General features: G+C 37.7%; 2 protein-coding genes across 13 annotated transcripts; one reads left to right on the top strand and one right to left on the bottom strand.

Annotated features, from left to right (window-relative positions):
• Positions 1–1,525: 1,525 nt before the first annotated feature.
• On the bottom strand, positions 1,526–24,146 carry LOC136202719 (ubiquitin-conjugating enzyme E2 11-like). Of its 9 annotated transcripts, none has more exons than XM_065993509.1 (4): positions 23,981–24,146; positions 9,549–11,072; positions 9,366–9,464; positions 1,526–9,253 (listed from the first exon to the last, which is right to left on the bottom strand). In XM_065993509.1, the coding sequence occupies exon 4, from the start codon at positions 5,212–5,214 to the stop codon at positions 3,688–3,690; it is 1,527 nt and encodes a 508-aa protein (XP_065849581.1). In that variant the 5' UTR covers positions 5,215–9,253; positions 9,366–9,464; positions 9,549–11,072; positions 23,981–24,146; the 3' UTR covers positions 1,526–3,687. The 9 variants fall into 9 exon arrangements, with proteins under 9 accessions (XP_065849581.1, XP_065849583.1, XP_065849582.1 ...); XM_065993511.1 differs by having other exon boundaries at positions 10,315–11,072; XM_065993510.1 differs by having other exon boundaries at positions 9,366–10,279; positions 10,927–11,072.
• LOC136202720 (probable serine/threonine-protein kinase PBL7) lies at positions 18,158–24,918 on the top strand. 4 transcript variants are annotated; one of them, XR_010674538.1, is made up of 11 exons: positions 18,158–18,313; positions 18,471–18,539; positions 18,632–18,858; positions 18,949–19,093; positions 19,437–19,573; positions 19,663–19,780; positions 19,976–20,345; positions 20,920–21,865; positions 21,976–22,051; positions 22,133–22,172; positions 24,571–24,918. XR_010674538.1 is itself a non-coding variant. In XM_065993518.1 (8 exons), the coding sequence occupies exons 1-7, from the start codon at positions 18,181–18,183 to the stop codon at positions 20,311–20,313; spliced, it is 1,167 nt and encodes a 388-aa protein (XP_065849590.1). In that variant the 5' UTR covers positions 18,158–18,180; the 3' UTR covers positions 20,314–20,345; positions 20,920–21,901. The 4 variants fall into 4 exon arrangements, 1 of the variants encoding a protein (XP_065849590.1); XR_010674539.1 differs by lacking the exon at positions 24,571–24,918 and having other exon boundaries at positions 20,920–21,061; positions 21,806–21,865; positions 21,976–22,821; XR_010674537.1 differs by lacking the exon at positions 24,571–24,918 and having other exon boundaries at positions 21,976–22,821.
• The last annotated feature ends 449 nt before the right edge of the window (positions 24,919–25,367 follow it).

Raw genomic sequence — 25,367 nt, 5'->3', positions numbered from 1 at the left:
CCTTATCCTTCCAATACTTCCCGCATAAAAGTTGAACCCAAAGAGCTGAAGGAAGCTGCCACATTCGCCATAGAAGCTTCATTAATAAGACTTTATTATTATCACTAGCTTTCCTAATGCCTAGACCTCCCATGTCCTTAGGTTGACAAACCTCATTCCAAGGAACGAGGTGGACCTTCCTCCCCTCCTCAGCTTCTCCCCACAAGAATCTACGATTAATTTTATCAAGATCCTTTAGAACTGGCTCAGGAAGATGACAAGCCTGCATAATGTGATTGGGAGTCGCACAATTAACAGATTGGATTAACGTAAGCCGACCAGCGAGGGAGAGAGTCCTAGCTTTCCAAGTGGCACACTTCATATTAGCTTTATCCAAAGTATCTTTAAAGGACACTTTCGACACTCTCTCACTATGGAGGGGAATACCTAGATACTTACCAAGAGAGCAAGTAAGAGGAATTCCGGACAGATCACTCAACCTTTTGCAGGCTCTCTGATTCATATTCTTATAGCACATCATCCTGGACTTCTGGACATTGAGCTTTTGACCAGAGGCCGAGCAGAAACACTCAATAATATCCATAATGATACTTAACTGCTCCTCATTACCTTCTAGAAAGATTAGCACATTGTCTGCAAAGAACAAGTGAGTAACCTGGGGACAGAACTTATTGATGGCCATCGGGTGGAATTTCCCATTATCAACAGTATCTTGGATCAGGTGAGACAACCTTTCTATAACAATAACAAAAAGGAAAGGGCTCATAGGATCCCCTTGACGGATACCCCGGCCAGGAGAGAAATCCTCCGACATATCCTCATTAATCAAAACTTGAAAAACCGGAGAAGAGATACAAACCTTTATTAAACTTCTCCAATTGTCCAGGATTCTTGCTCTCTCCAGACTCTCCATCAGGAAACTCCAGTTAATGCGATCGTAGGCTTTCTCTAGATCTAACTTAAGAGCCACAATACTTCTCTTCCCCTTTTTACTCTTCATAGAGTGGACCATCTATTGGGCAATCACCACATTATCCATCATTTGTCTACCAGGCACAAAGCTTCCCTGATTCTTGTTGGTCCCTTATAACGTGACAAGGTTAGTTCCAAGGGGGGGGATAGGAACTATTTAAAATTTTGTCCGTTAAGGCTGACTTCTTTTCTTAAGAAAAGGTTTACACAGCGACGCTAAGTAGTTTTAAGACACAAGCTTAGTCAACTTGTGACTAAGTCTGTTTCTTTTCTTGAGTCAAGAGATAGCACTTACAGTCTATTCCTGAACTCAGCTTCTTAGTGCACTCAACTCAGCGTGAGTTCGTTACTTAGTCAGTTTTATAGCAAGCAATGTATAAAGGAGTTTAAAGGTTAGAAAGATGTTACTCAGCAGACATATCCTGGTTCAGCCTCTCCGTCTACGTCCAGTCCCCGAAATGCGTTCCGAGCTTTTTGAATTCTCTACTGAGCTCTTTAAAGGTAGAGCACGAAACCTTTTACAATAGAAGCTGAGTATATAAGAGTACCTTCCTCTATACCTCTACTCACTCCTATAACTACCGCTGAGTACTATAACCAAGTACTCAGCCTCTCCTTTCTATTCTTCTAAAAATGATTAAGTGTTTGTCCTAAACAACAATTGCTAAGACACTTTAGATGAATTGAAATCACTCTAGACTTTTACACAATGATTGGAAATTAGTGTAAGATTTTTGTTTTGCTTTTCTCACAGAACTTCAAGTATGAATTTGGTCAGCGTTTCGACTAATTGAAGATCTGCATCGAATGAAGCAATTAAGAGGCCTTTATATAGTGACACTTCAAGCACCGGTAATTTCGAATTTCGAAATAACTGTTGGAGGCAAACGACTTACTGTCATTGTCACTCTGGACGTGCTCAGTGTCGTTGGCCAATGAGATTCTTGCATCTTCTGTCTTCGGCAGTGCTCGGCAGCTTTTCGTCCGATAAACAGAATGTTTCGACATTTGTGGCAAAGTCTTCCAAACAGCTTCCTGCGCCTTCTGAACTTTACCCAAAGTAGAAATACTTTGTCTAGAAGTTGGTTTTTGTCTGCCGCTGACTTGTACTTCTTGTCATTCGACTCAACATCTTCGTCTTGAAGCAATTGATAGAAGGCTTCTCGATCCTTCTTCACGCTGAGGCCTTTTGGCTTTTTATCATATGTCTTATAAACCAATAAACTCAACATTGAACAAACATATTAGTATGAATAAATCAAAGCATTTAAATTTAATGTGTTAGAATATTTTTTATCATTTACTTAAATAATTTTGTCAAATCAAAATCATGTGGAAAGGTGTTTCAACAAACTCCCCCATTTTGATGTTGGCAAAAATATTCAGTAAAGAACTCAATGTTGAGCTCCCCATGATAGTTGACCTTATATTACTCAAGATACTCCCCCGTAAGGGTTGAGCTACTGACTTAGTTTTACTTTAAACATTTCAAGGTTTAATCAAGTAAGTCTAAGGTCAGTTTTCAGATATAGGTCAGCTCATAAAACATATTCTATTTAACTCAGTTTATGCGGAAGATTTAGATATTAGAGAGCGCTGAGTATATCTTTGTTTAATGTGTTTTAGTTAAGAGGACATATAAGAAGAGGTCAACATATTGATCAACACAGCAAACAATCATAACGCAATGTAGACAATTAGCACAGTTGATTTAATGAAGATGCGTTTAAGTTTATCACAAAACATAAGTAAGCATCACATAAGATTGGTCAATTATGAAAAGGTAGATGCATGCATAGTTTTGTATAGATGGTCAGCACAACAAAAATACATAAGGAGAAGACTACAAGTTTAAAGTCACAAATCTATCAATCCTAGTCAAGCTATTTTTTCCTGTAGTTGATCTGGACAGGATGCTGTTTGGCTTGTCCCTTTCCCTCGTCCTTGTGCTGACTTTCGGATGCTTCCCCTGTATGCTGAGTTCGTCCAACTTGGTCTTTCTCACCCTTTTTACCATCATCGGGAGGAGGAGGAATGAAGGTACTGTCGAGGGCAGCACGAGTTAATCGGACAGAAAATGCCTTAAGCTTGCGCGTGCTTTCATTGATACCATCAAAGACAGGAATACCATCATCCAAGACTTCACGAGAAACCCTGATAGCCGAGGCACTGAGCATACTCAATATGTATTCTTGAGACTTCCCAACCCAAGTGATACTGTCAGTCAGCATGGCAAAGGCTTGATGAAACATTTTAAGCAGTGCCGAGTCATAATACTGATGTTGAGTATTTGAATGGCACACATGTTTGAAGATGGAGTTGGAGTATTGCAGCAGCTCATTCGTTTTGAGTTGGTTAGTTTCCATCTCTTCCTTACTTAAGTTGAGTAGACGGACAACCTCGCTAATTTGCTCAATGGAGCATTGGGAGGAGGAAGAGAGTTGATGGTTGGTTTTGGCTTGCTCAGTGTGAAGATGGTGGAAGAGTTGATGAACTTCAGCAGAAGTTGCATATATAGTGTTCGCAGCTGATAGAGAATGAAATTGACCCTGAAGAGAGTTCAAGTGATTGACCATAGTCAGCTGGAGTTCGGCCAGCTTGGTTATTGATTCCTACCTGGGCTGTTGAGACTGAAGTGAAGTCATGACACTCAGAAGATCCTTAAGACCTTTGATTTCTGTGAGAAGCTGAGTGACAGACGAAAGCTGAGTTGGCTCAACAGGAACTGACCCAAGCGGCATCAGCATTTGTTTGATGGAGGTCCTGGAGTAAAGCTTGAGCTGAATCAATAATTCTTCGACCAGACTCAGAGGCATTCAGATACGAGAAGGATCCATCATTATTGGGCCCAGTTGCCGGAGTATGAGTAGAACCGGATGGAGGAGGTGTTTGGTTCGGCTCAATTTTAGAAGTGCCAGCATGATCAGCGACTGGTCTTGAGTTTAGATTTCCAGTAGAAGCTGACTGGATAATATTCTGCACTTGTATTTGTGGAAGAGGATGATCCGTAGAATTTGTTACTTGCTCAGAGTCAGGCTGAAGCTGACTGGATTTAGGAGGTTGAGGTGTTTTAGCACTGACCTGAGCAGGTATTTCCTTAGCTAGCTCACCATGTTGAGGAGCAGGAACTTCGAGGACTTCCTCGGAATTAACTTGATTTTGAGGAGCAGTTGAGTCGGCATGTTCCTTAGGATTAGAAACAGAGGCTTGCTTTTCCTGTTGCTCTGGTGGAGACTCAGTGGGATTAGAGAAGAACTTAAACTGCATAGCTGAGAGGTCAGTGATCGGATCCCTCAGAGGTGAGTCATCCATAAGATCAATGACCGGGGATTTATTTGCCTTCTTCTTAAGTCTCCTTAATCTCCTAGTCTTTTGAGGAGAGGGGTCAGCAGGAATGGACTCAATTGAGTCAGTGGGTGAAGGTGCCCCTTGATCAGTGGGATCATTTGCTGTTTTCTTAGCTTCTTCTTCTTCAACCTGCTCAGGCTCATGTTGCTCATCATCCACTGTTTCCTCATTATCAAACTGACCACCCAGTTCATCTTCATCTTGGTCAGTGGGGTTGTTCTCATGAACAATTCCCCGACTTCTCGTAAAATGAGAGTCTTCAGAGATAACAACTCCAAGAGGGGCTACATCAATAAGACTTAACCTAGAAGAGATCTTTTTCTTCTTTTGCAGTGGTTGCTCAGGGGTGTCTTCTTTCTCTTCTTCAGGCTCAACTTGCCTTGGTCTTTCCTTAGCTGACTTAGGTCCAACCTGACCTTGTTGAACTTGAGGTTTAGTTCCTCTAGACACAAACTTAATCTTCTTCGGTGGAGACTCAGCTTCTTTGGAAGGGCTTTGAACAGCTTTCCTCTTTCTGTCCTTCTTTCCTTTTCGAGTCACCATCCCCTCAGTGTCCTGAATAGCGGCCCATTTCCCTTTCTTAGGCACAATCGGTTGGTCGTAGACCAAGCCGAACAACGCGGCTGCAGTGATTTCTGTACCCCAGGTGTGGATTTCCTCAACCAAACTTACCTTGTGATCTTTGAGGATTCTGGTAATAATGGAGCCTAACCTAAGGGTTCCAGTGCTCCATTGAAAACCACCGATAATAAAGACTGGCATATTGATCGGCTGGTAGTTCAGCATGTGATAAATGAAACATTGTTCAAAGTTCGTTGCTGAGCTGGTGCAGTTGATTTTGGGGAAGAGGAAGTTGGTCAGGATGTAGTGGGCCATCTTCTGATGCTGACCCATGGAAGTGTTGGATATCTCTCCTACGTGATCAGCGGGTTTGCAGAACTAAATGGGATAATCAATTTTATCCTGATCACCCGATTTCATGAGTCTAGCTCCTTCGTTTTTCAGTTTGAGCAGTGAGGCAAGGTAGGAAGGGTTGATGAAGATATCCTTTCCTTGTACTTTGGTGACCATGTAGTCCCGATCATCATCGGCGACTTTCAAGTTAGCATAGAACTCTTTTACTAGCTCGGGGTAGGTGGCTTCTCGAGTTGAGAACAGCTCGGTCCATCCTTTCTTTGAGATCCACTCACAAAAAGGCTTCTCAGCTTTCACGAATCCTTGTGAGAACCAGTGGGAGTGGTCAACCTTATATCCCCTAACACTCTCGTATACCAGTGAGTAGGTTCTCTCTATGGGTTTCTTACCCTTGTCCTTCTGTTGTTTCCCTCTCGAAGAGGCAGCTTGGTCAGCCTGGGTTTTCTTCCTTGGGGTAGTGACCTTAGAATGGTCACGCTGACCAGGTTCTTGAGAATTTGTGGGAGTCTCTCTATGTTCCTGCTGAGCAGGAGGTGGAGGGTTTTCATCGGAGCGATTATCGGCGTAATCGCCACCACAGACATTCTGAGAATCTTTTGTCATGATTCTTAGAAAAGTTTGAGAAGTTTGGGAAATTTTTTTTTTTTGGAGAAGAGTAGTTGAATACCAGAGATTTCTAAGCGTAAAGAGGTAAAAGTGGGAATTCATCCACTATTTATAGAGGTATCGAGTTGATCTGTAGCGTTGAGGTGACCGTTTGACCTCGAGATACTCAATCGACAAAGATTCTGGCATTTATTACACATTCGGCGCATGTGTTTTCTAATTATCGCGCTTACGTCATCCTAGGTGGCTATTTAATTCGCGTGTTTTGCATTAAATTTTGCAACGGATCTTTACTCAATGTTAAGAATTCCAAACGTTTAATGTTCCGAGTAGTCAGTTCTAAGCAAGGAATAAGTCGTGTGCTTAATCACTCAGTTTCAGACAACCACTCAGTGTGTATATCTACTCAGCATGTAATTGACTTAGCATAAATCACTCAGCATGGTAATCAACTCAGCATGCATATATCACATATTATACTTGGAATTTACTAAAGAGGATTAAACATACCAATGACTTCTCTAAGTACATTGAATTTCTCACGAACCAGTGGCTTTGTGAAGATATCAGCAAGCTGCTCATCCATTGGGACATGGGTCAGCTTGATCTCACCCTTGAGTACATGATCTCTGATGAAGTGATGTCTTATGCTGACGTGCTTCATCCTGCTGTGCTGGATTGAGTTCTTTGATAGGTCAATGACACTTTTGTTGTCACATTTGACTTCAATTGTTTTAGTCTGAACACCATAATCTTCTAGCTGTTGCTTAATCCAGAAGACTTGAGCAACACAGCTTCCAACAGCAATGTACTCAGCTTCAGTGGTTGACAAGGCTACTGACGACTGCTTCTTACTGAACCAAGACACAAGACAACTCCCAAGAAAATGACATCCTCTTGAGGTGCTTTTTCGTTCAAGTTTGTCTCATCCGTAGTCAGCGTCAGTGTATCCAATAAGTGTGAAATCATAAGTATTAGGATACCATAAACCTGCATTCACTGAGCCTCGCAAATATCTAAGGATTCTTTTTACAGCTATGTAATGAGATTCCTTAAGGTTAGATTGATATCTAGCATAATAATATACTGAGAACTGAATATCTGGCCTACTAGCAGTTAAGTAGAGTAGAGAACCAATCATACCTCGGTACAATTTGCTGTCTACTGACTTACCATTCTCGTCAGCACAGAGGACAGTGTCAGTGCCCATAGGGGTAGATATTGGCTTGCAATTATCAAGTTCATACTTCTTCAATATCTCCTTAGCATATTTAGTTTGACTTATGAAGATGCCATTTTTCCCTTGTTTGATTTGAAGTCCAAGGAAGAAGTTGAGTTCTCCTATCATTGACATTTCAAACTCAGTCTGCATCTGCTTACTAAATTCCTTGCACATTGACTCGTTAGTGGCACCAAAAATAATGTCATCCACATATATTTGAGCCAGTAGGGTATCTTTACCCTTCCTCTTAATGAATAAGGTTGTATTAGCTTTTCCTCTGACATAGTTTCTAGTCAGCAGAAAACTGGTCAGCCTCTCATACCAAGCACGTGGTGCTTGCTTGAGACCATACAGAGCCTTTTTTTAGTTTGTAAACGTGGTTTGGGAACTTGGGGTCCTCAAACCCTAGAGGTTGATTAACATAAACTTCCTCGTTTATAACTCCATTAAGGAATGCACTCTTAACATCCATTTGGAATAATTTAAAATTCATATAAGATGCATATGCACATAAAATTCTTATAGCCTCTAGCCTTGCCACTAGGTCGAAGGTCTCACCGTAGTCAATACCTTCTTGCTAACTGTAGCCCTGAGCTACGAGTCTTGCTTTGTTCCTGGCCACGTTTCCTTGTTCATCCAGCTTGTTGCGGAAGACCCATCTTGTTCCTATGGTCTTCTGACTTCTTGGATTTGACACTAAGTCTCATACTTCATTTCTTCTAAATTGATCAAGTTCTTCTTGCATTGCACTCATCCAGAACTCATCGTGCTCAGCTTCAGCGAAGTTCTTTGGTTCCTGAACTGAGACGAATGCTACGTTGCTGAGATATCTCCTGAGTTGATTTCTTGTCATCAGGGTGTTCTCAGCGGCATCAAGAATGACACTCTCTGAGTGTCCTCTTGGTATTCTGATCTATTTTGGTAGATTGATGTCTTGTGCTGGTTGTGTTTCAACAATCTCTGCAGGTGTAGATTGGTCAGTGAAAACAATTTGAATTTCGCTTTTACCTTTGGCCAGCCCTTGAGGTAAGGACTCAGCGGCTGTTTCTTGGTCAGCGGGAGCTGAGTGTGGATCATCCTCAGTCAGCTGCATGTCTCTTCCTGCAGGGTTAGTTTCATCGAACTCAACGTGTACTGACTCTTCTAAGACCTGTGTAGATGCTCTTAAAGCTGAAAATGATGAACTTGCCCGATTCTTTTCTATTTTAACATGAGTTATGCTGATGAGACATATGTTGGCTTGTTTATGTTCTATTTATGAAGTAACTGATTCAAGAATAGACATATGTTTCATATCAATTTAGCATGTTATGTGTTAGGAAGTAGAATTGATTCAGTTTAATAGACATAAACGAATAAGTTGACTACTTTGTTATAGCATGTTATAATCTACTTGAATATACATATATATGTCTACTTGAATAAGTTGTCTACTTTGTATTGCCTATCAAAAAAGGATAGCGTGCAAGGGGGGCATTATGATGTGACGTGCGAATAGCGTACAATGAGGGGGGCATGATGCGTGATTAGAAAGGAGATTTTGATGCTAAAGAAACACTGGAGCTGGATGGATGGAGTGGAGTACCGGAGGGGCATGGAGCCAACATTGAAGATCAGATTGATTACCAAGTACATTTGTAATCAGTAATCATTCTGTTCTTCAAGATTGGCTCTATGCCCATGCAGTAGTCCACACCATCCAGCTCAGTGCTTCTTTGGCATCCAAATCTCCTTTCTTCAAGAATGTGCAGATGGTAACCAATGATATCTGGATGATGGGAAACCATTAGAGTTAAATGGCGTCGAATACTGGCGGGGCATGGAGCCAACATTGAAGATCAGATTGATTACCAAGTACATTTGTAATCAGTAATCATTCTGTTCTTCAAGATTGGCTCTATGCCTATCCAGTAGTCGACACCATCTAACTCAATGGTTGCCCAACATCCAAATTTCCTTGCTATTCGCACATCACGCCCCCCTTGTACGCTATTCGCACGTCACATCATAATGCCCCATTTGCTTGCTATTTGCACATCATATATCCACTGCATGCTCTTCAGTCCATCTCCTGGCAGTTGCTACATAACTTGCCCTGTTGCTGATGTATCGTTTAGCAATTCGCTCTCGGCCAAGAAATGGCCCCTTAATGAAGGGCTCTACCAGCAGTCCATAAATATTCCACAGCAGCTATAAAATGCATAGATAAATTAAATTAGACCCCAAACATGAGTAGATAAACTAGAACCCAAACATGAATAGATAAATTTACGGGTAAAAAATACATAGATTTACATCTTACCGTGGCAATACTATGGGCAGGGCGATCAAGTAGCTGGGGCATAGAAACATGCCCCAAGGGACCGATATTAGGATGGTAAATTTTGGTCCTGAATATGACCTACGAACAATAGTAATATCATGAGTGTATTTACAAAGATATGAACTGATTTATGTCTGTTAACAAGTTTATGCATGTTCTTACAACTGGAGGTGTGGAGGGGAAATCGACAGGGAAGTCCATTTGGACTATGAATACACCTCCTTCATAAGGGGTGTTTGGAGGGCCATTCATCACGGCAGTCCATTGCTGCCGGTCAGGACCATGTATATTGACAAGCCACCTAGGTGCCTCATATCAGAGTTGGTCAATCTGAAACTCAACATTACAATAGAGGTTCCTTCTATTCATGCTCGAAATAACAAATTGTAAGTGTAGTGTTAAGTTGCCCTGGGTGACTATTGAGAATTGGTAAACCCTTCCTATTTATAATGTGGGTGGGTAAGTGAAGGGTCTCAGAATGGAGAAAGGGTAAAAGGAGATTAATTAGGTCTATCTGTATACGGTGTGTAATTAATGAGCATCATCAATTGGTTTTGCAGATACCAAGACTTTGGGGATTCTAGGAGATGATGACTTAGATATGCTTCAGTTCAAGTTGGATTTGGCTTTCCAATCAACACCACCACGCCTCTGACTATATATACAGATTTGGAGATGTACATTAATTGTTTATATTTTTTTTACCCTACATCCATTCAGTTATTTGTGTAGTTCAAATGTAAACAGATTATGAGCATTATTCTCCAATAAAATTAAAATATTTGTGATAACTTGGAGAAAAAATCCTTGATCGGAGCACTTCCCTGTGAGGCGCCGTTGGGATCGGCTGGGGACACTCTGATTCCAAAGTCAGTAATATTTCTGAGAATAAACTGTAAGCACAAAAGTAGGAAATCAGTAAGTGTACCTTAATAGCTTGGGATGCAAGCTATTTATAGTCATGTAGTTGTAACTCTTGGTAACTAGAAAGTTTCCATTAATGCCTCATTAATGGCGGTTACTGATCTTATTCAAGTATGACTGTTAGCTCATTAATGGGTTATTAGCTGCCTTTATTAGGAATCGGCTTGGCTGTTCCTTGGGCGTATCGATGTTTGACGGTGGGTCTCCCAAGGCGTTTGACCCTTTGAGGCGTGTTGAGGAATCCATAGATCTGCCACCTATGAGTCTTGCTTCATACGCCATCTGGAGATTCGTCAATGGATCCTTATCCATAAGAGTATTGATGGCGGATCCTTCATTCTTTGTCTAATTATCCTTTTTCCCCATGTATGATATTTGGATGTTATGGAGATGTAGATGAACAGTCATGTCATTACTCATCTTTAATTGCTGTCAATTCTCCATTAATCCCAGCATTTATCCTTGAAACCCTCAGAGTTGGGTATTCAAACAGTCAAGTCTTTATTCCTATTTAATGGCTATTAATTGCCATTTAATTGTATTTATTCTCATTCATGGATGGTAATAAAGGCGCCTTTTGGTATTCTTAGATCCGTCAAGGCGTATGTACGCTCACCTTGAGAGCTATGGCGGGTCTCCACTACTCGCTCTCATCGGGCGTATCTCGTTATGGCGTATCTTGCCATGGTCCACGTGGTGTGGCATAATGCTAGAAACTCCTTCCTTTTCTCCATTATTTGCATATTCACCCCTGCATTAATCCTGCAATAATTGTCATTAATTCCATATTAATCATGCATAAATATATCTTTTAGAAGGAATAATGGTTTGCCATTATTTCTATTAATTTTCCCTTATTCCTTATTCAAGAATAATTTGGGTTGTTATCACATTGATATACAGAAATTCTTGTTCATTTGATAATTATTGTTCATTTCCAGAATCATTCGAAGAAGAAGGCAAGGAGTGACATTTACGTTTAAAAAAATATCATCTAAACAACAATAAAAAGACATTAAATTAAAAGAATCTGTCATCTAAAACAAATCTCTTGACATGATTGATTAAGACCTATGCCATCTGATACAAGTTACTACGACAGAAATTATTACCGCGAATACCAATATGCTAATTTCCCATATAGCGACTTGACATTTTTAATTATTAGTATGTCATGTGATGACATTAAAAGTGACGTTAATAAATAAAAAGATGCATCATAACAATGTTCATATGACAGTACGAAACTAGGATGATGTCATGTATAGTATCTTCAAATGATAGAACCTAACCGTCGTCTGAAGGTGTAATAGACGGCAGCAAGCCCTGTGACAGATTTATAACTCGCGGGACGACGGTTTTTAACCGTCGTCTGAAGGGGGGTTTTGGCGTAGTGAAGAAACGACACCAAAAAATGAAAAACCACCCTAAATCTTAAATCAAAATCAAAAAACGAAAAACAAGCAAGCAAAACACTAAATCCTAGAACAAAATCACAATATTAGATACGGTTTACACCAAAATCATAAATAGATCATACATTATATACTTTATACACATAAGTCACAAAAAGAGCAAACAAAGATGGAAGGAACTCGTACAAAGAATTCGCACAAAACAGCGTTAAAGACTTGCTTTCTTTCTGAATTTTGCCATTAAAATCGCCAAAGAAACACTAAAAAATCGCAAACTAAATTCGCACAGGTAAGAAATCGTTAAAAAATTCTTTAACATGTATACTAAGCCCTTGTTTGGGAGGAGGTTAATGGGAGTAAATGAGAGTAATGGAAGGTTAAGTATTGAGTTAACCTTGTTTGGGAGTTATTTTTTGAGAGTAAATGGAGGTTAATGAGGTTAAATGTTTACTTCCTCTAACCTCCAAATTGGGGGTTAATGGGAGTAACGTAAACTTTTTTAAAATTTTTTGTCTCTGCAGAGTAAATTTAACCTTACTTCCCCTCCATATTTAAACTCCCAAACAAGGTTAAACATTTAACCTCATTTTGTTGTAGCTCGAACTCAGAAAATAGGAACAGACCGAATAAAATTAAATGGGCAGAGTCGCGGACAATGTCGCTTTCTTTAAGACGTTCGCGGAACTGCCGGAATTTAGCAAACAGTATGAACTCCGGTCGCCTCCAGGATAAAACAGCCCTCTTAAATACGATTTTCGTATTGCACCGTACGAAAATCGTTCTGTATACACTCTCTGTTTAGAATATTAAAATTATTATTAATAAAAAATTATACATTTTACACCACACCAACCCAACCCAACCCGGTCCGGTTCGGTCGGACGGACGGCGCGCGCGCGCGTGTGTGGTGGTCAACCAAAGAGATAGGTCCTCACCCTTTCACAAAAGTGGGTACCCCTTGGGGCACACCCCAAGCATGTGAGGACCTTTATAAACATCTCCACCAAGTGCTTTGAAAGCAATGTGGGATGTTTTTCACTTGAAAAAAACATAAAGACACTTGAAATGGCTTTATTTCATAAATTTTACTTGGGCTAAGCCCAACAATCCCCCACTAAAATTTTTGAAAACGTTTTACTGAGCAGTTACATAAGGTCAGACATAAACAAAGGTATCTTTCGATTTGAACCTTTGCGTAGTGAGTATAGTTCAGATTTTACTAGAGTGACTCGTAGTCTTGAACTCTATCTCTGACGTATATCACGCCATAACCTTTTCAGAGTGTAGTTCTAGTAGCACGTACGTTTATGGCCTTGCACGTCTATCCCGGTTTAATGAATGCTCTAGAGTTTTGCCCTAAACTCATAGGAAGCGGCCTCACTTCCACATTCATATAGGTGAGTCTATCAAAAGTACTCTTGTAGCTATGTACTTCACTCCAAATGGAGTATAGACTTCATTAAGAGTTTCTATTATCTCAACCTCAAATCGCTTCAGGATATTCATGCTTCTAATTGCATGATCTGACTCATATTACAACACAACTTGTTATTACCCTTTGAACCTATTTCTTGGGATCTCTAGTCTATAGGTTGGGTTACCATTGTGTGTAACTCATCACTGTAGGGGCATAAGTCTCATACTCTTTGCCGTATTATGGACTTTCTCTCTAGCTAATCCTTTCGTCAAAGGATCGGCTAAATTCTCTTCTGAGCGTATGTGATCCACTCTAACAGCTCCTTTAGTGAGTAGCTCTCTCACAGTGTTGTGCTTACGACGTATCTGTCGTTTCTTATCGTTGTAATAACGATTCTGAATCTTAGCAATAGCCACGGTACTATCGCAGTGGATCAATACAGCTGGAATCGGTTTTTCCCATAGGGGAATCTCAGCTAACAGACTTCTCAACCAACCTGCTTCTTCACTAGCCACAGTTAGTGCAATCAGTTCTGATTTCATGGTTGATTGAGCTAGAATAGTCTGTTTCTTAGACTTCCATGAAACAGCACCACCAGCTATATTGAAAATATAGCCACTAGTAGCCTTGGAATCATCTGATAAGGTATTCCAGTCAGCATCACTATATCCTTCAAGGACTGCTGGAAACCTTTGATAATGTAATCCAAGTTTCATGGTTCTTTTAAGGTATCTCATGACCCTTTCTATAGCATTCCAATGCTCCACACTAGGTCTACTAGTAAATCTGCATAGCAGTCCTACGACATACGCGATGTCGGGTCTAGTACAATCAGTGGCGTAACAAAGACTGTCAATTATGCTAGCATACTCTGATTGTCTTACACTATCTCCAGTGTTCTTAAAAAGTTTTATACTAGGGTCATAAGGTGTACATGCAGGTTTACAATCAAAGTAGTTATATTTCTTTAGAATCTTCTCAACGTAGTGAGATTGATCTAGAGAAATTCCAGTTTCAGACCTAGTTATCTTTATGCCAAGAATGACGTTCGTTTCTCCTAGATCTTTCATGTCAAAGTTTTCACACAACATTGACTTAACAGCATTTACAACATGAATATTAGATCCAAAAATAAGCAAGTCATCAACATATAGGCATATAATGGTGCAAAGACCATTTTCATATTTATAGTAGATACACTTATCACTTTCATTCACCTTATAGCCATTTGAAATAATCAAGTTGTCAAATTTTGCATGTCATTGCTTAGGTGCTTGTTTTAGCCCATATAAAGACTTATCTAACTTACATACCTTATGAGCTTGACCAAAGACTACAAAGCCCTCAGGTTGATCCATATAAACCTCTTCTTCTAGTTCACCATTCAAAAATGCAGTTTTAACATCCATTTGGTGCACTACTAGATTGTGCACAGAAGCAATAGCAATCAAAACACGTATAGACGTAATCCTAGTGACAGGTGAATAAGTATCAAAGAAATCAACATTTTGTCTTTGTCTAAAGCCTTTAGCTACAAGGCGAGCCTTAAACTTGTCTACTGAGCCATCAGGTTTCAGTTACTTCTTAAGGATCCATTTACAACCTATTGGTTTACAACCTGGTGGTAAGTCTACTAAGTGCCAAGTTTGGTTTGACTCAAGTGAGTCCATTTCATCATTAATGGCTTCTTGACATTAGTCAGCATCTAATGATGTTAAGGCTTCTTGTATGGTAAGTGGACCCTCTTCTACTGTGAAAGCATAAAAGTCAGAACCAAAGTCTTTAGATACTCTAGGTCTCTTACTTCTCCTAGGTTCAGATTCCTCAATCTCTTTTTGCACTATAGGTCTAGTAGCAGGTATGCTACTAGATGATGCACCCCCACTATTTCTCAATTTAAAGGGAAATCTATCTTCATAAAAGTCAGCATCATTTGACTCCAAGATGACTTTTGCATTCAAATCATAGAACCTATATGTTTTGCTATTCACAGCATATCCAATAAACACACATTCATAAGCCCTACTGGCAAGTTTGACTCTCTTTGGGTCAGGAATCCTAACATAAGCCAAACAACCTCAAGTTCTAAAATATGATAGGCTAGGTGTTTTATTTTTCAAGATCTCATAAGGGGAGATTTTGCTATTTACATCCTATAAACTCCCAAACAATGTTAATTGTTAACTTTCCGTTCCATCACTTCCCTTCCCTTTCCATTACCTCCTTTAACTCTCCCCTCCATTAACCTCCAAACTCCTAAACAAAGGCTAAACGTTTTCGGAGAAGAAATAAAGAAAAGAAGATGAATAAATTGTTACATATATCAAGGTATTTTAGAAAAGTCAATTTTAAATAGTCTAGTTTTATATAAGGTGATGTAATTGATCTAGATAATGCAAATTAACCTTTCAATTGGATGAGTTTTGTAATTTAACCCAAAACAAAGGTCCTAAATTTTTATATTAGAAAAAGAAAACATAGTTAAATTGGTTCCGATTGATGTTTCGGTTCCATTCCGGCGTTAGGGGCTTCATCTACATTACGAGGTAAATTACAGATTCCTTTTCGGTTTCCGCATCTCGTCTAATTTACACGAGCTTTAGCCTAAAGCTCACTGTAGAGATAAAAATGGGCATAGAAGAAAAAGTTAGTGGTTCATCATCTTTATCAGGTTCTGCTTCTTCCTGTAACTATATTTATTTTTTTATTTTAATTATTGCAAAAATGACCGTGTCTCTGGCAGATCGATGTCGGAGATTGCTTTTGATTGGACATTTGCCATACGAAATGTTAGAAGAATGCGTAAACGGATTTAGTGAAGAAAATTTTCTTGGGAAATTCCAATTTGGAAAAGTTTATCGCGGAAATCATAATGGCAAAGATGTTGTTGTGAAGTTTTGGGAAGAACAGCCAACATATGTTGCTCAATGGGAAAACCAAGGCAGATTGCAAGTGAGATTCTTCGATTAGGTTCTACTTTTATTTCTTGTAGTAAACGTCTAAGTAAAATCCTGCTTCAATTTATTAATAGGATGAAATCATCTTACACAACTATTTCAGACGGTATGAGTTCCATCCGAATCTGGCCAAGATGCAGTTTTACTCTGATCGCGGCAAACATCTGGCTGCCCTTTATTATCTGAATCCAAGGCTAATCGACACACTACATAATCTCATTGAAAAAGGTATAGCTTATTGCTGATTTATGTCATTGTTTACTGGGCTATTCATCTCATCGTTTTGAGAACTCATTTTAAATTACTTGTTAGAATGGACTTATCTTTTAGTTTACACGAATTTGCTGAAATCAATTAATTGTAGCTTAATTTATAATTGTATCATCAGGATTCATGATTTCTGAATCTCGTCTACCTTTATAAGCTTTACCCTTCATGGAGGTAAAAGAGAATTGCAAGGTTGACATCATTGTTTTGTCTTTAGAGTGTTACTTCTTCTTTTTTTTCTTTGTTTGCTAGGTCAATCCTTTTTCTCGTGGGACTAGTTTTATGTTAATTTCCCATTTATCTCACTTTGTAATTGCTCAAAATTCCCTAATGTTTCGTTGTCATTTTGTACATTACCACTTCGCTAGTGGCGCAATTTGCACACAAATTGCTTTAGTACAGACTCACTGAGAATATATTCGTAATTAAAGCTTTGAATAAACTCTTCTTGATTTTTTTAGATACTTTTACATGGGCCCAAAGGATCAAGGTTGCTTTCGGGTTTGCTTCTTTGCTCCAGTATATGCATACCCCACATCCTAACTGTCCAAGTGATGTGCCATATTTGATTCGCAATATTGATGCTGCTCATATTATGGTTGATCAGGTTGGTCTTTTTCTTTGATGTGGATTAACTTAATTGCTTTGGCAATTTACTTCTCTATGTATATAGATGCTGCTCATATTTATTCTATTTCATTTGTTAGGATCACGAGGCTCTGCTGTTTGACTTAAGTATGACATCTGGTGGCATTCTTACGGATAGAAGAGAGCTTGTGAATGAACACATACGCGGTTGTGATGGATACACTGATCCAATATGTGCTCGACCAGGTAGTTTACTATCATATCTACCCTTTTCTATTTGAAGGGTCTTATCCACCTTCTTATTGTGAAAATATCAACTTTATTGATTTTTAGCGTAAGTTATGTTATGTTGAATAGCTTAAATGCAAAATAGAAAATGTACTTATCAAACAATACCTTTTCACTAAATTAATAGCTATAATATGAGGAAAATAACTACATATAATGGAAACTCACCAAAAAAAAAAAAAAAATCTAAAAGTGCAAAATTAAAAAATGACATTTGGTGGTGTCCATGATTTGGGATAACCCACAACATATTTAAAATACCAAAGTGGATTCATTCTGCAACACATGCTCTAACATGTTTTCTTCATCTTGCAAAAATTGTATTCTTTATGCCCTCCTTTGTTAGTATCTGCTGCATTCTTATGCCCTTCAGTTATTAATTTACATTGTTGCAAACCGCTTTCTTCATTCTTCTAGTGTTATTATTTCCTTCTATGTGGTTTTCTTTGTTTCAAGATGACAAATTAAATGGGTTCTTCTGCTTGTCTATTCTCTTGTAGTAATTTGCATTATAGGTTCAAGTTCCTTTTATTTATCAAGAGGTTTTTCATCTAATCTAGATATCATCATACTTTTATAATCTTTATGAACTATGTTTGTTTAAATCTAATTTCAAGTTTTGGAACCTCTCATTGAACAAGTTAATTTGGAAATGTGCAGGTAAATGGTCGGATAGATGTGATGTTTTTTCTTATGGTGTTGTGCTATTGTCTTTAATAAGCAAAAGAGTCTACAAAGTTGACGGCAACACGCCATCTGTCTATGTATGGGCCAAGAATGAGCACCAACAACACGACTCAGCAGCTAGTGGTAAATTTAAGTCGTTTCTGGTGCACGGAAGCCTAATGTCAGATACAGATTTTAATGTCGATGATGCAAATGCAATTGCCGACTTAGCAATGAAGTGTGTTAAAGACAACCCTAAGAAACGACCACCAATGAAAAAAGTTGTTAAAGACATGCAGAAATTGCATATTGTTCAACAAAATGCGAATACTTGGGAGTGCTGCCGGATGCTTGATGGGGTTAACGAGATCCACCAATCAACGTACAATCTGAGGGAAAAGCGAGGTACTTCCAATATTTCCCTAAAAAAAGTTTTAGGATAATGGAGACATAAGACAACTCTACAGTTTTTTCAATGTTTCTGAATTTTGATTATGCATTGTTTACAGTCAGCACATTTTTTCTTGTCAATAATGTTGTAGTTTGTGGCTTTATTGGACAGTGAAATATTGGCAAACATCGAAATGGCATCGGACCCGCGCAATGGAAGCCTTAAGACAAAGCCAAGCAAGTGAGCATATACTGTTAATGCAAAATCTCGTAGTTTCTTTATAATAATCTTTTTACTGTGTGATAATATTTTTGTCATGATCTTAATTCCAGCTATAGGTTTCAAATCTTCAATTGGTGAAGATAATGTGATTATAGTTTTACCTTATCTACAATTGAATATGGCTACTAGCAATTTTGGAGAAAAGAATCTCATTGGAAAGTTTCAATTTGGAAGAGTGTTTCGTGGAGTGAGAGCTGGAAAAAAGGTGACTGTGAAGATATGGGAAACCATTAAAGGTGAGAATGTCTATGATGAGGCTAATGAATTGCGGTTAAGGGTATGTCGCAGAATTATATTAGAAAGTCTTGTGGTTTTTGACCTTTACCTTTAATACACATTGCTTGGCTCACATGAATTTATGTTTCAGGATGAAATTTCTTTACTTCAACACCCCGATCTGTTAAGTCATCCTAATGTGGTGAAGATGATTGGATATTCCTTAGATGAAGGAAAAATTGGTGCTGTTTATGATTTGGATCCACAGGATAGTCTATATAATCTTGCACCCAAAGGTACTGCTTATTATTGTTATGTTTTTTGTCATGATGCTATCCCTCTATTTATTTGGGAATTATGAAATGGAATCAGTTGTAATCCTAATGTGTTTAAACATGTTAAACAGGCTTTTACATGATAGATTTCAGGTGCTCATAGTTCATAATGCAAAAGCTGTGATTACAATTTTCATTTCCCTTGCTTCCAATGAGATTACTTGGACTTCAAATTGGGCTAGCAATTTGAGTCAATAGCAGAATTACTGATTACGTTCAATATTTCTGCATGAGTTACTGGTAGAACATTTATTCTTGATATTGCTTCCATAGTTTCTTAATGATTTCTCTTTCCTACCTATAGACGAGTTCAGTTGGCTTCAGAGAATGAAGGTTATTTATGAATTTGCCAACCTGCTTGTGTATCTTCATGCTGCAACTCCGCCGCATTTGCCCTATAGAGTTGGCAACATTGATGCTGCGCATATAATACTCGACAAGGTCTGTATATATTTGTTGAGTGTTGTTGCTTCTTTGATTATACATCTGTTTATTTTTGCTTCTGTATTGAACAACTTTGATATATGTAGGAGTACAGCCCAAAATTCGTTGATTTTGGGATGACTGTTGGTGGAATCATTCTTAGCACCCGAGCATCAAGAATGAAGCGTCTCTGGGCACGCATGGGTTACATTGATATGGATGAAGGTATGCCATCCGAACAGTATCATGGTACTCTCATCCTTTTTTTGGTTGCTTTGAGCTTGAACACGTTAAAAATCCAAGAAAACTGCCTAAAAAGTGTTTGATAGTCAAGTGTTGAATTTTGTTTTTCGGTTTATAAATGGAAGGTATACTTGATAGATGAGGAATGTTGAAAAAGTTTGCTTAATGCATGCACAGGAAATCACTTTGAAGCACGAGATATTTTTGGATTTGGTTGCATAATCCTGTGTTTGATACACAAAAGGGTTCCGTCAGTAGATTTTATTCCCCGGATTGAAGTGGAAGAAGATCATGAAGAGCACTTGAGAAGTGGAAATTCAAATGGATTTTCATATGTGCACAAAAGCCTAAAAGGGGAGCAGGGTTTCAATGAGAATGATGGAGTTGAAATTACAAAGTTGGGGAGGGAGTGCGTAGATATTTGTGCTTGGCAGCGTCCATCAATGGAGGATGTTGTCAAGAGATTGAAGAAGTTACATGTTATTAAAAAAATGGGCATCAAGAAATTACATTAGGTGCAATGCTGAGCTCTATTTCCTCAAATTAAGTAAGTTGGTGTCAACTTATTTGTTTGAGTGCATTTTGTTAACTTGTAGTAGCTAGGATAATGTTTTGTTTGAACTTGCTGTTTTGTAAAACGGATTAAGACTTACCTCAAGAAATTAAGGAGAGATGGAGAATAAGGTGTATTTGATTTTTATTTTTAATTTTGGAGTTTGTTTGTGATAATTAGATAATAATGGGGCTTAATCTATAAAATTAATAAATATAAGAACCAAATTAACTCTTTTCCCTTTGACTTTTAACACCGTTAGTCAATTTGGTATGTGTTTGCTAACGGAATGAACCTCAATGTACCATTTTGTAAATTTTTAAACCACAATGTTGCAATCGAAAACAAGTGTAATCACAAGGTTTATTTTTGTACTTTTCCCTAAAAATTTCTAGAACACAATATTTTTCTCCAAACAAACATGACTTAAAGACATATCATTTCTAAATGCTTACGTGTCTTTTTTGTAATTTTTTTCAAAGAATATATTAATTTTTACTTCACCTATTTACATCTACACGTTTCATTCAATTATTACTATCTAATTTATTCAACTGCTCCTCTTCAGTTTTTGAATCTCTGCCTGTTGATGAGCTTCCACTCTCTCAAACTGAACTACGTGTACGGAAAACTAACTTTCACTCTCATTATTATCTTCAATTTTCTCCATGGCTTCCGTTTTCGTTGTGACCGTGATTTCTTGAATGAAGGTATCAGTCTTTTGCCTCTATTTCTTCTTGAATTTGTTTGTTATCTTCACTGTTTGATTGAGGTTCCCATTGCTTTTACATGGAGGTATGTTTCTCTTTTAATTCCAATTGAGGGTTTTATTTTGGCTTTTGTGAATGCTCTTTCTTTCTCTTGCTTTTCCACCGATTCCGATTGCATTTTACTCACGAATTGAACGATTGTTTGGGCAGGTAATGATTGGTGTGTTTTGTAAATTTTATTATCTCGACCAGTTATCTTTTCTGTTCACTATTATTCATTGGCCTATACCATTTCAAAGGCTTAAACCAGTTTTAGTTTTTCATATATCTATTTTTTGGAAAAATGTCTTTTGGTGGCACTGTGTTTATTAAATAGGCATTACATTTGCTTAGATTTTTTCCTCTTTTCCCCTCTTACATTACTTCTTTCTGCTGAAACGATTTAATTCAAGATTCTGAAAATAGTGCTAACAATATATGATGGTGGGAAGCAATGGAAACATCATTTTCTTTTACTGAGTATGAAAGAATCACGCCTCTTATTATTAGAGAGGTCATAAGCCAAGTCACTGTAAATTTCTTCTCTAATTTTTAACTTCTGATATCAAGTATCTGTTTTTCTAATAATTGCAACTCCAATTACCTTATGTTATCAATCCTTCTTTGTACATGTTGATGTTTATGTTTGATTATTTAACTTTATATTTAATGATTTATCTTTCAAATCATAATTGATTCTTTCAGGCTTAATGTAGAGACAACGGTTAAGTTTATAGTATCTCACCAATTGCATTTTCAATGTGCGTAAGTATCTCACCTTATTTTTTTTTCACACCCTAATCTCTTCTCATCCTCTATATTCAATTCTGCTGTATAGATTTTACCGGTTTGATTTACTTTCCTTTCCTTTTCAGTCGAATATGGGATTTGATTTTTCTAATTTTCTGCTGCTTTCTGATTTTCCTCCTACGATGGGCAACTCCTGAAGAGGTAAAGTTTCTAATTTTGATTTCCACTCAATTCTTTTACTGTTTGATTTACTTTCCTTTTGATTTTTCTAATTTTCTGCAGCTTTCCGATCTTCCTGTTAGGATGGGCAACTCATGAAGAGGTAAAGTTCCTAATTTTGATTTCAGCTCAATTTTGTTATCGTTTGATTTACTTTCCTTTTCTTTTCAGTCGAATATGAGATTTGATTCTGCATTTTTCTTTGGGGTTACTCTGATGTTGTCCAATTTTAAATAGATTTTACCCATGAAAATTCTTCTCATCTTATATTTTTATGGTTTTTAGGCTTCTAAGCTATTATCAGCATTGCGATGTGATAGGCTTAGCAGCACAAAATTGTAAAATAATTTAATCCATTAATAGTAGAATAAGTAATGGTGAGTGGAGTTGGAACAAAATAACAACATATTTTCAAACTTAAAAACAAGAAATTTTGTTTATGATTCTGTTCTGTTCTGGTGTAAGAAAATCACATCTCTATAACTAATTTGATCATAGTTTCTACTTCTTTCTGTTGGCTGAAAGTATCCGAAATCGCTGCTCCGACCCAGTATTAGATTAGGCCTTTCTGATTGATTCTGAGCAGTTCTTGGTCGGATCAAAGGAGAACTATCAGGCTTCTTGGAAAGTTTTTGAATTTCTGTGATTATTTGAAACAATATTTCTTTTTTTCGATAGAATTGCAGCATTTTGGTGTAAACCAATTGAATTTGTCAAAGGCTAGGATTAGTTTTGCGCACCACTTTATGGCTTCAAACTATTTTATGTAAACTAAATAAGATGGAAACCTAATTATTAGAATTGTTTTGCATCTTTGAAATTGAAACTAGGATTAAAGAAGTTCATGTAGGATTAAATTACATCTGTTTTGTGTATGGAGCTCTGGTTTTATTTTCCAATAAATATTTAAGTTGGTGACTAATTTGATGGATTAGTTTTTGTGGATCAATTTTATTGATTTCCGTTTCCTAGTATTTTTGTTTACATTTAGATTTTATGTTTTCCACAGTGGGTCAGTGACGAATCCAGGATTTGAGGGAGGGGGGCAAAACTCTATGTAAAATTTTTTTCGACAAAATAACACTAATTGAAAGGCATATACATAAACTTCAAAACACAAACTCATCCATCAAACCAATTAAAAGAATCAAATTAATTCTTTTTATGATTTTTTTTGGCTTAAGGCCCAATTTGCACCCTATACTTTATCTTAAAACTCAATTGAATCCCTAATCTCCCAAAATCATCAAATAAGTCCCTGACTTATACCATTTTCATCAATTGAAACCTGTCCAAATGGTAACAGTAACATTGGAAACAGTTTGGGCAATTCTTCTTCCCTAATATAAATAGAGCAAAGGCCATTGACCTCCATTAACAGGCTTAGTTCAGAGGGCTAAATAAAAATAAAAATGAGTGTTATGCTTTTGGCTTAAAGCTCAAAATTGCACCCTAACCGTTGTCCTAGAAATTAATTGGATCATCAACTTCTCAAAATCATCAAAATAAGTCCCTAGTACAGTACAGCAAATGTTAGAGTTTAGGATATATATATTCACAAATGTTCCTAGTACAGCAAATGTTCCTAGGATATATATATTCACAAATGTTCCTAATACAGCAAATGCTCCTAATACAGCAAATGTTCCTAGCATATATATATTCACAAATATTCAAAATAAGTCCCTAGTACAGCAAATGTTCATCTTCAGCTCTGTATTTTCTTCTTCTCTCTCCACTCCACTCCACATACATACATATATACCAATTTCACATATATACATACATATAAGCTATCATCATCATAAAATTACCCATCTATCATCATCATCAAATCATCAAATCAACCTAATTTATACCAATTTCACATATGATTCATGAATTAAAATTAAAGGGTAAAAGTTAACTAACCTAACCCTAAAGCTGAAATTGAGGTAGTGTTGGAGATGGTGGCCGGACGGCGGCAACACTACTCGGTCGGTCGGAGAAGAAAGACGTTGGCCGGACGGAGAGAGAGGAGGAGTTCAAACAGTGGTGGAGGAGGGAGCTCGGCTGGCTGCGATTCGTAAAGAATCGATCTGTCTGCCTGTGCCTCTATATACTGCTGCTGCTTCTTTTTAAATTAAAAGATCACAATGCAAAACGACGTCGTTTTGGGGGGGGGAAACCAAAACGACGTCGTTTTGGAGCAAAAAAAAAAATATTTTTTTTTTCCGGGCTGAAGGGGGGGGGGGCAAATGCCCCCTTTGACCCCCTAAATCCGCCCTGCAGTGGGTTGATTGTTCATGAGGAAATAATTTAAATTGTGGATTTCTTTAGTTGTTTTGGTTACCATAAATGAATGATGTATTGTTATCATGTTTTAAGTAACTGAACTCTCACCGTCTCCCTTTCAATTTTGTTTTCTATGTTTATTTGCTTGATTTTCACTCTAAATTCTCTCTTCAATGATGGATTTCTTTCTATTGTTTGTTGATCATTACATATTGTATGTGTTCAAGGATGGGTCTTCTCCAGTTTCCGGTGATGTTTCTCCAGTTTTCGGCTCCAAAAACGTCGCCGTTCGAGCCCCACAAGGATGAGCCAAACCTTTTATATGTTGATTTTATTGAAAGACAGCACTCTATCTTCTCCAGTTTTCGGCTCCAAAAACGTCGCCGTTCGAGCTGATGATGACTCTGTCTCCGACAAGGATGAGCCAAACCCTTTAGATTTTGATTTTTCTTTCGTTATTTGACTGAGTACTCGAATAAAGTTAATGGTTTCATTTGCTGCTATGTTTTTGAATGATTTATTTTAGCATCGAACTGTAATTTTTACTGAGCGGCTTTTGTATTTTCTGAGTTGATTGCTGGATTGAATTTTGAACTTCTGATGAACAGGAAGTTTCTGTTTTTTGTCGCATATTGGGTCGAGGCTGTAATGGCTATTTTTCCTGGCTTCCATTTTTACCCAAATCTTCTGTTCACAATATGTTTATCAGTGTGGAACACACTGACTAGGCCATTATTTTGCATCAGAATCTCAGAAAGATGTTTAACATGGTTTTTCAAAACTAGCAGGAAGTTTAATTTAGGGAAGTTTATAGGTATTTATAACATTAAGAAGGTGTTTGTTTTCCATATTTCTTCCTCCTGTTTGTTGTTTCTATGTTAACAGCAAATATATACATGTTTGGTTAAAATAAAAAACCCTATGGTTTGCTGATTCTAAACAGCAGCAAAATACTGCTTTTTGCTAATTTCTGCTGCCACTAGCTTTTCATTTGCCGTAAATATCCTTGAAAATTAAGGGTAAA

Source organism: Euphorbia lathyris, chromosome 8, assembly GCF_963576675.1.
Source record: "Euphorbia lathyris chromosome 8, ddEupLath1.1, whole genome shotgun sequence".
Classification (NCBI taxonomy): Eukaryota; Viridiplantae; Streptophyta; class Magnoliopsida; order Malpighiales; family Euphorbiaceae; genus Euphorbia; species Euphorbia lathyris.
Note: the sequence above shows the minus strand (reverse complement) of the source record. Positions and strands in the feature narration are given on the sequence as shown.

Excerpts from the sequence above, each read along its gene's own strand:
- LOC136202720 (XM_065993518.1), top strand. The coding sequence starts at position 18,181 with ATGAAAAAAGTTGTTAAAGACATGCAGAAATTGCATATTGTTCAACAA. Across the intron at positions 18,314-18,470 it reads CAATCTGAGGGAAAAGCGAG|TGAAATATTGGCAAACATCG; the intron begins GTACTTCCAATA and ends TTTATTGGACAG. Across the intron at positions 18,859-18,948 it reads CTAATGAATTGCGGTTAAGG|GATGAAATTTCTTTACTTCA; the intron begins GTATGTCGCAGA and ends TTTATGTTTCAG.
- LOC136202719 (XM_065993507.1), bottom strand. The coding sequence starts at position 5,214 with ATGGGTCAGCATCAGAAGATGGCCCACTACATCCTGACCAACTTCCTC.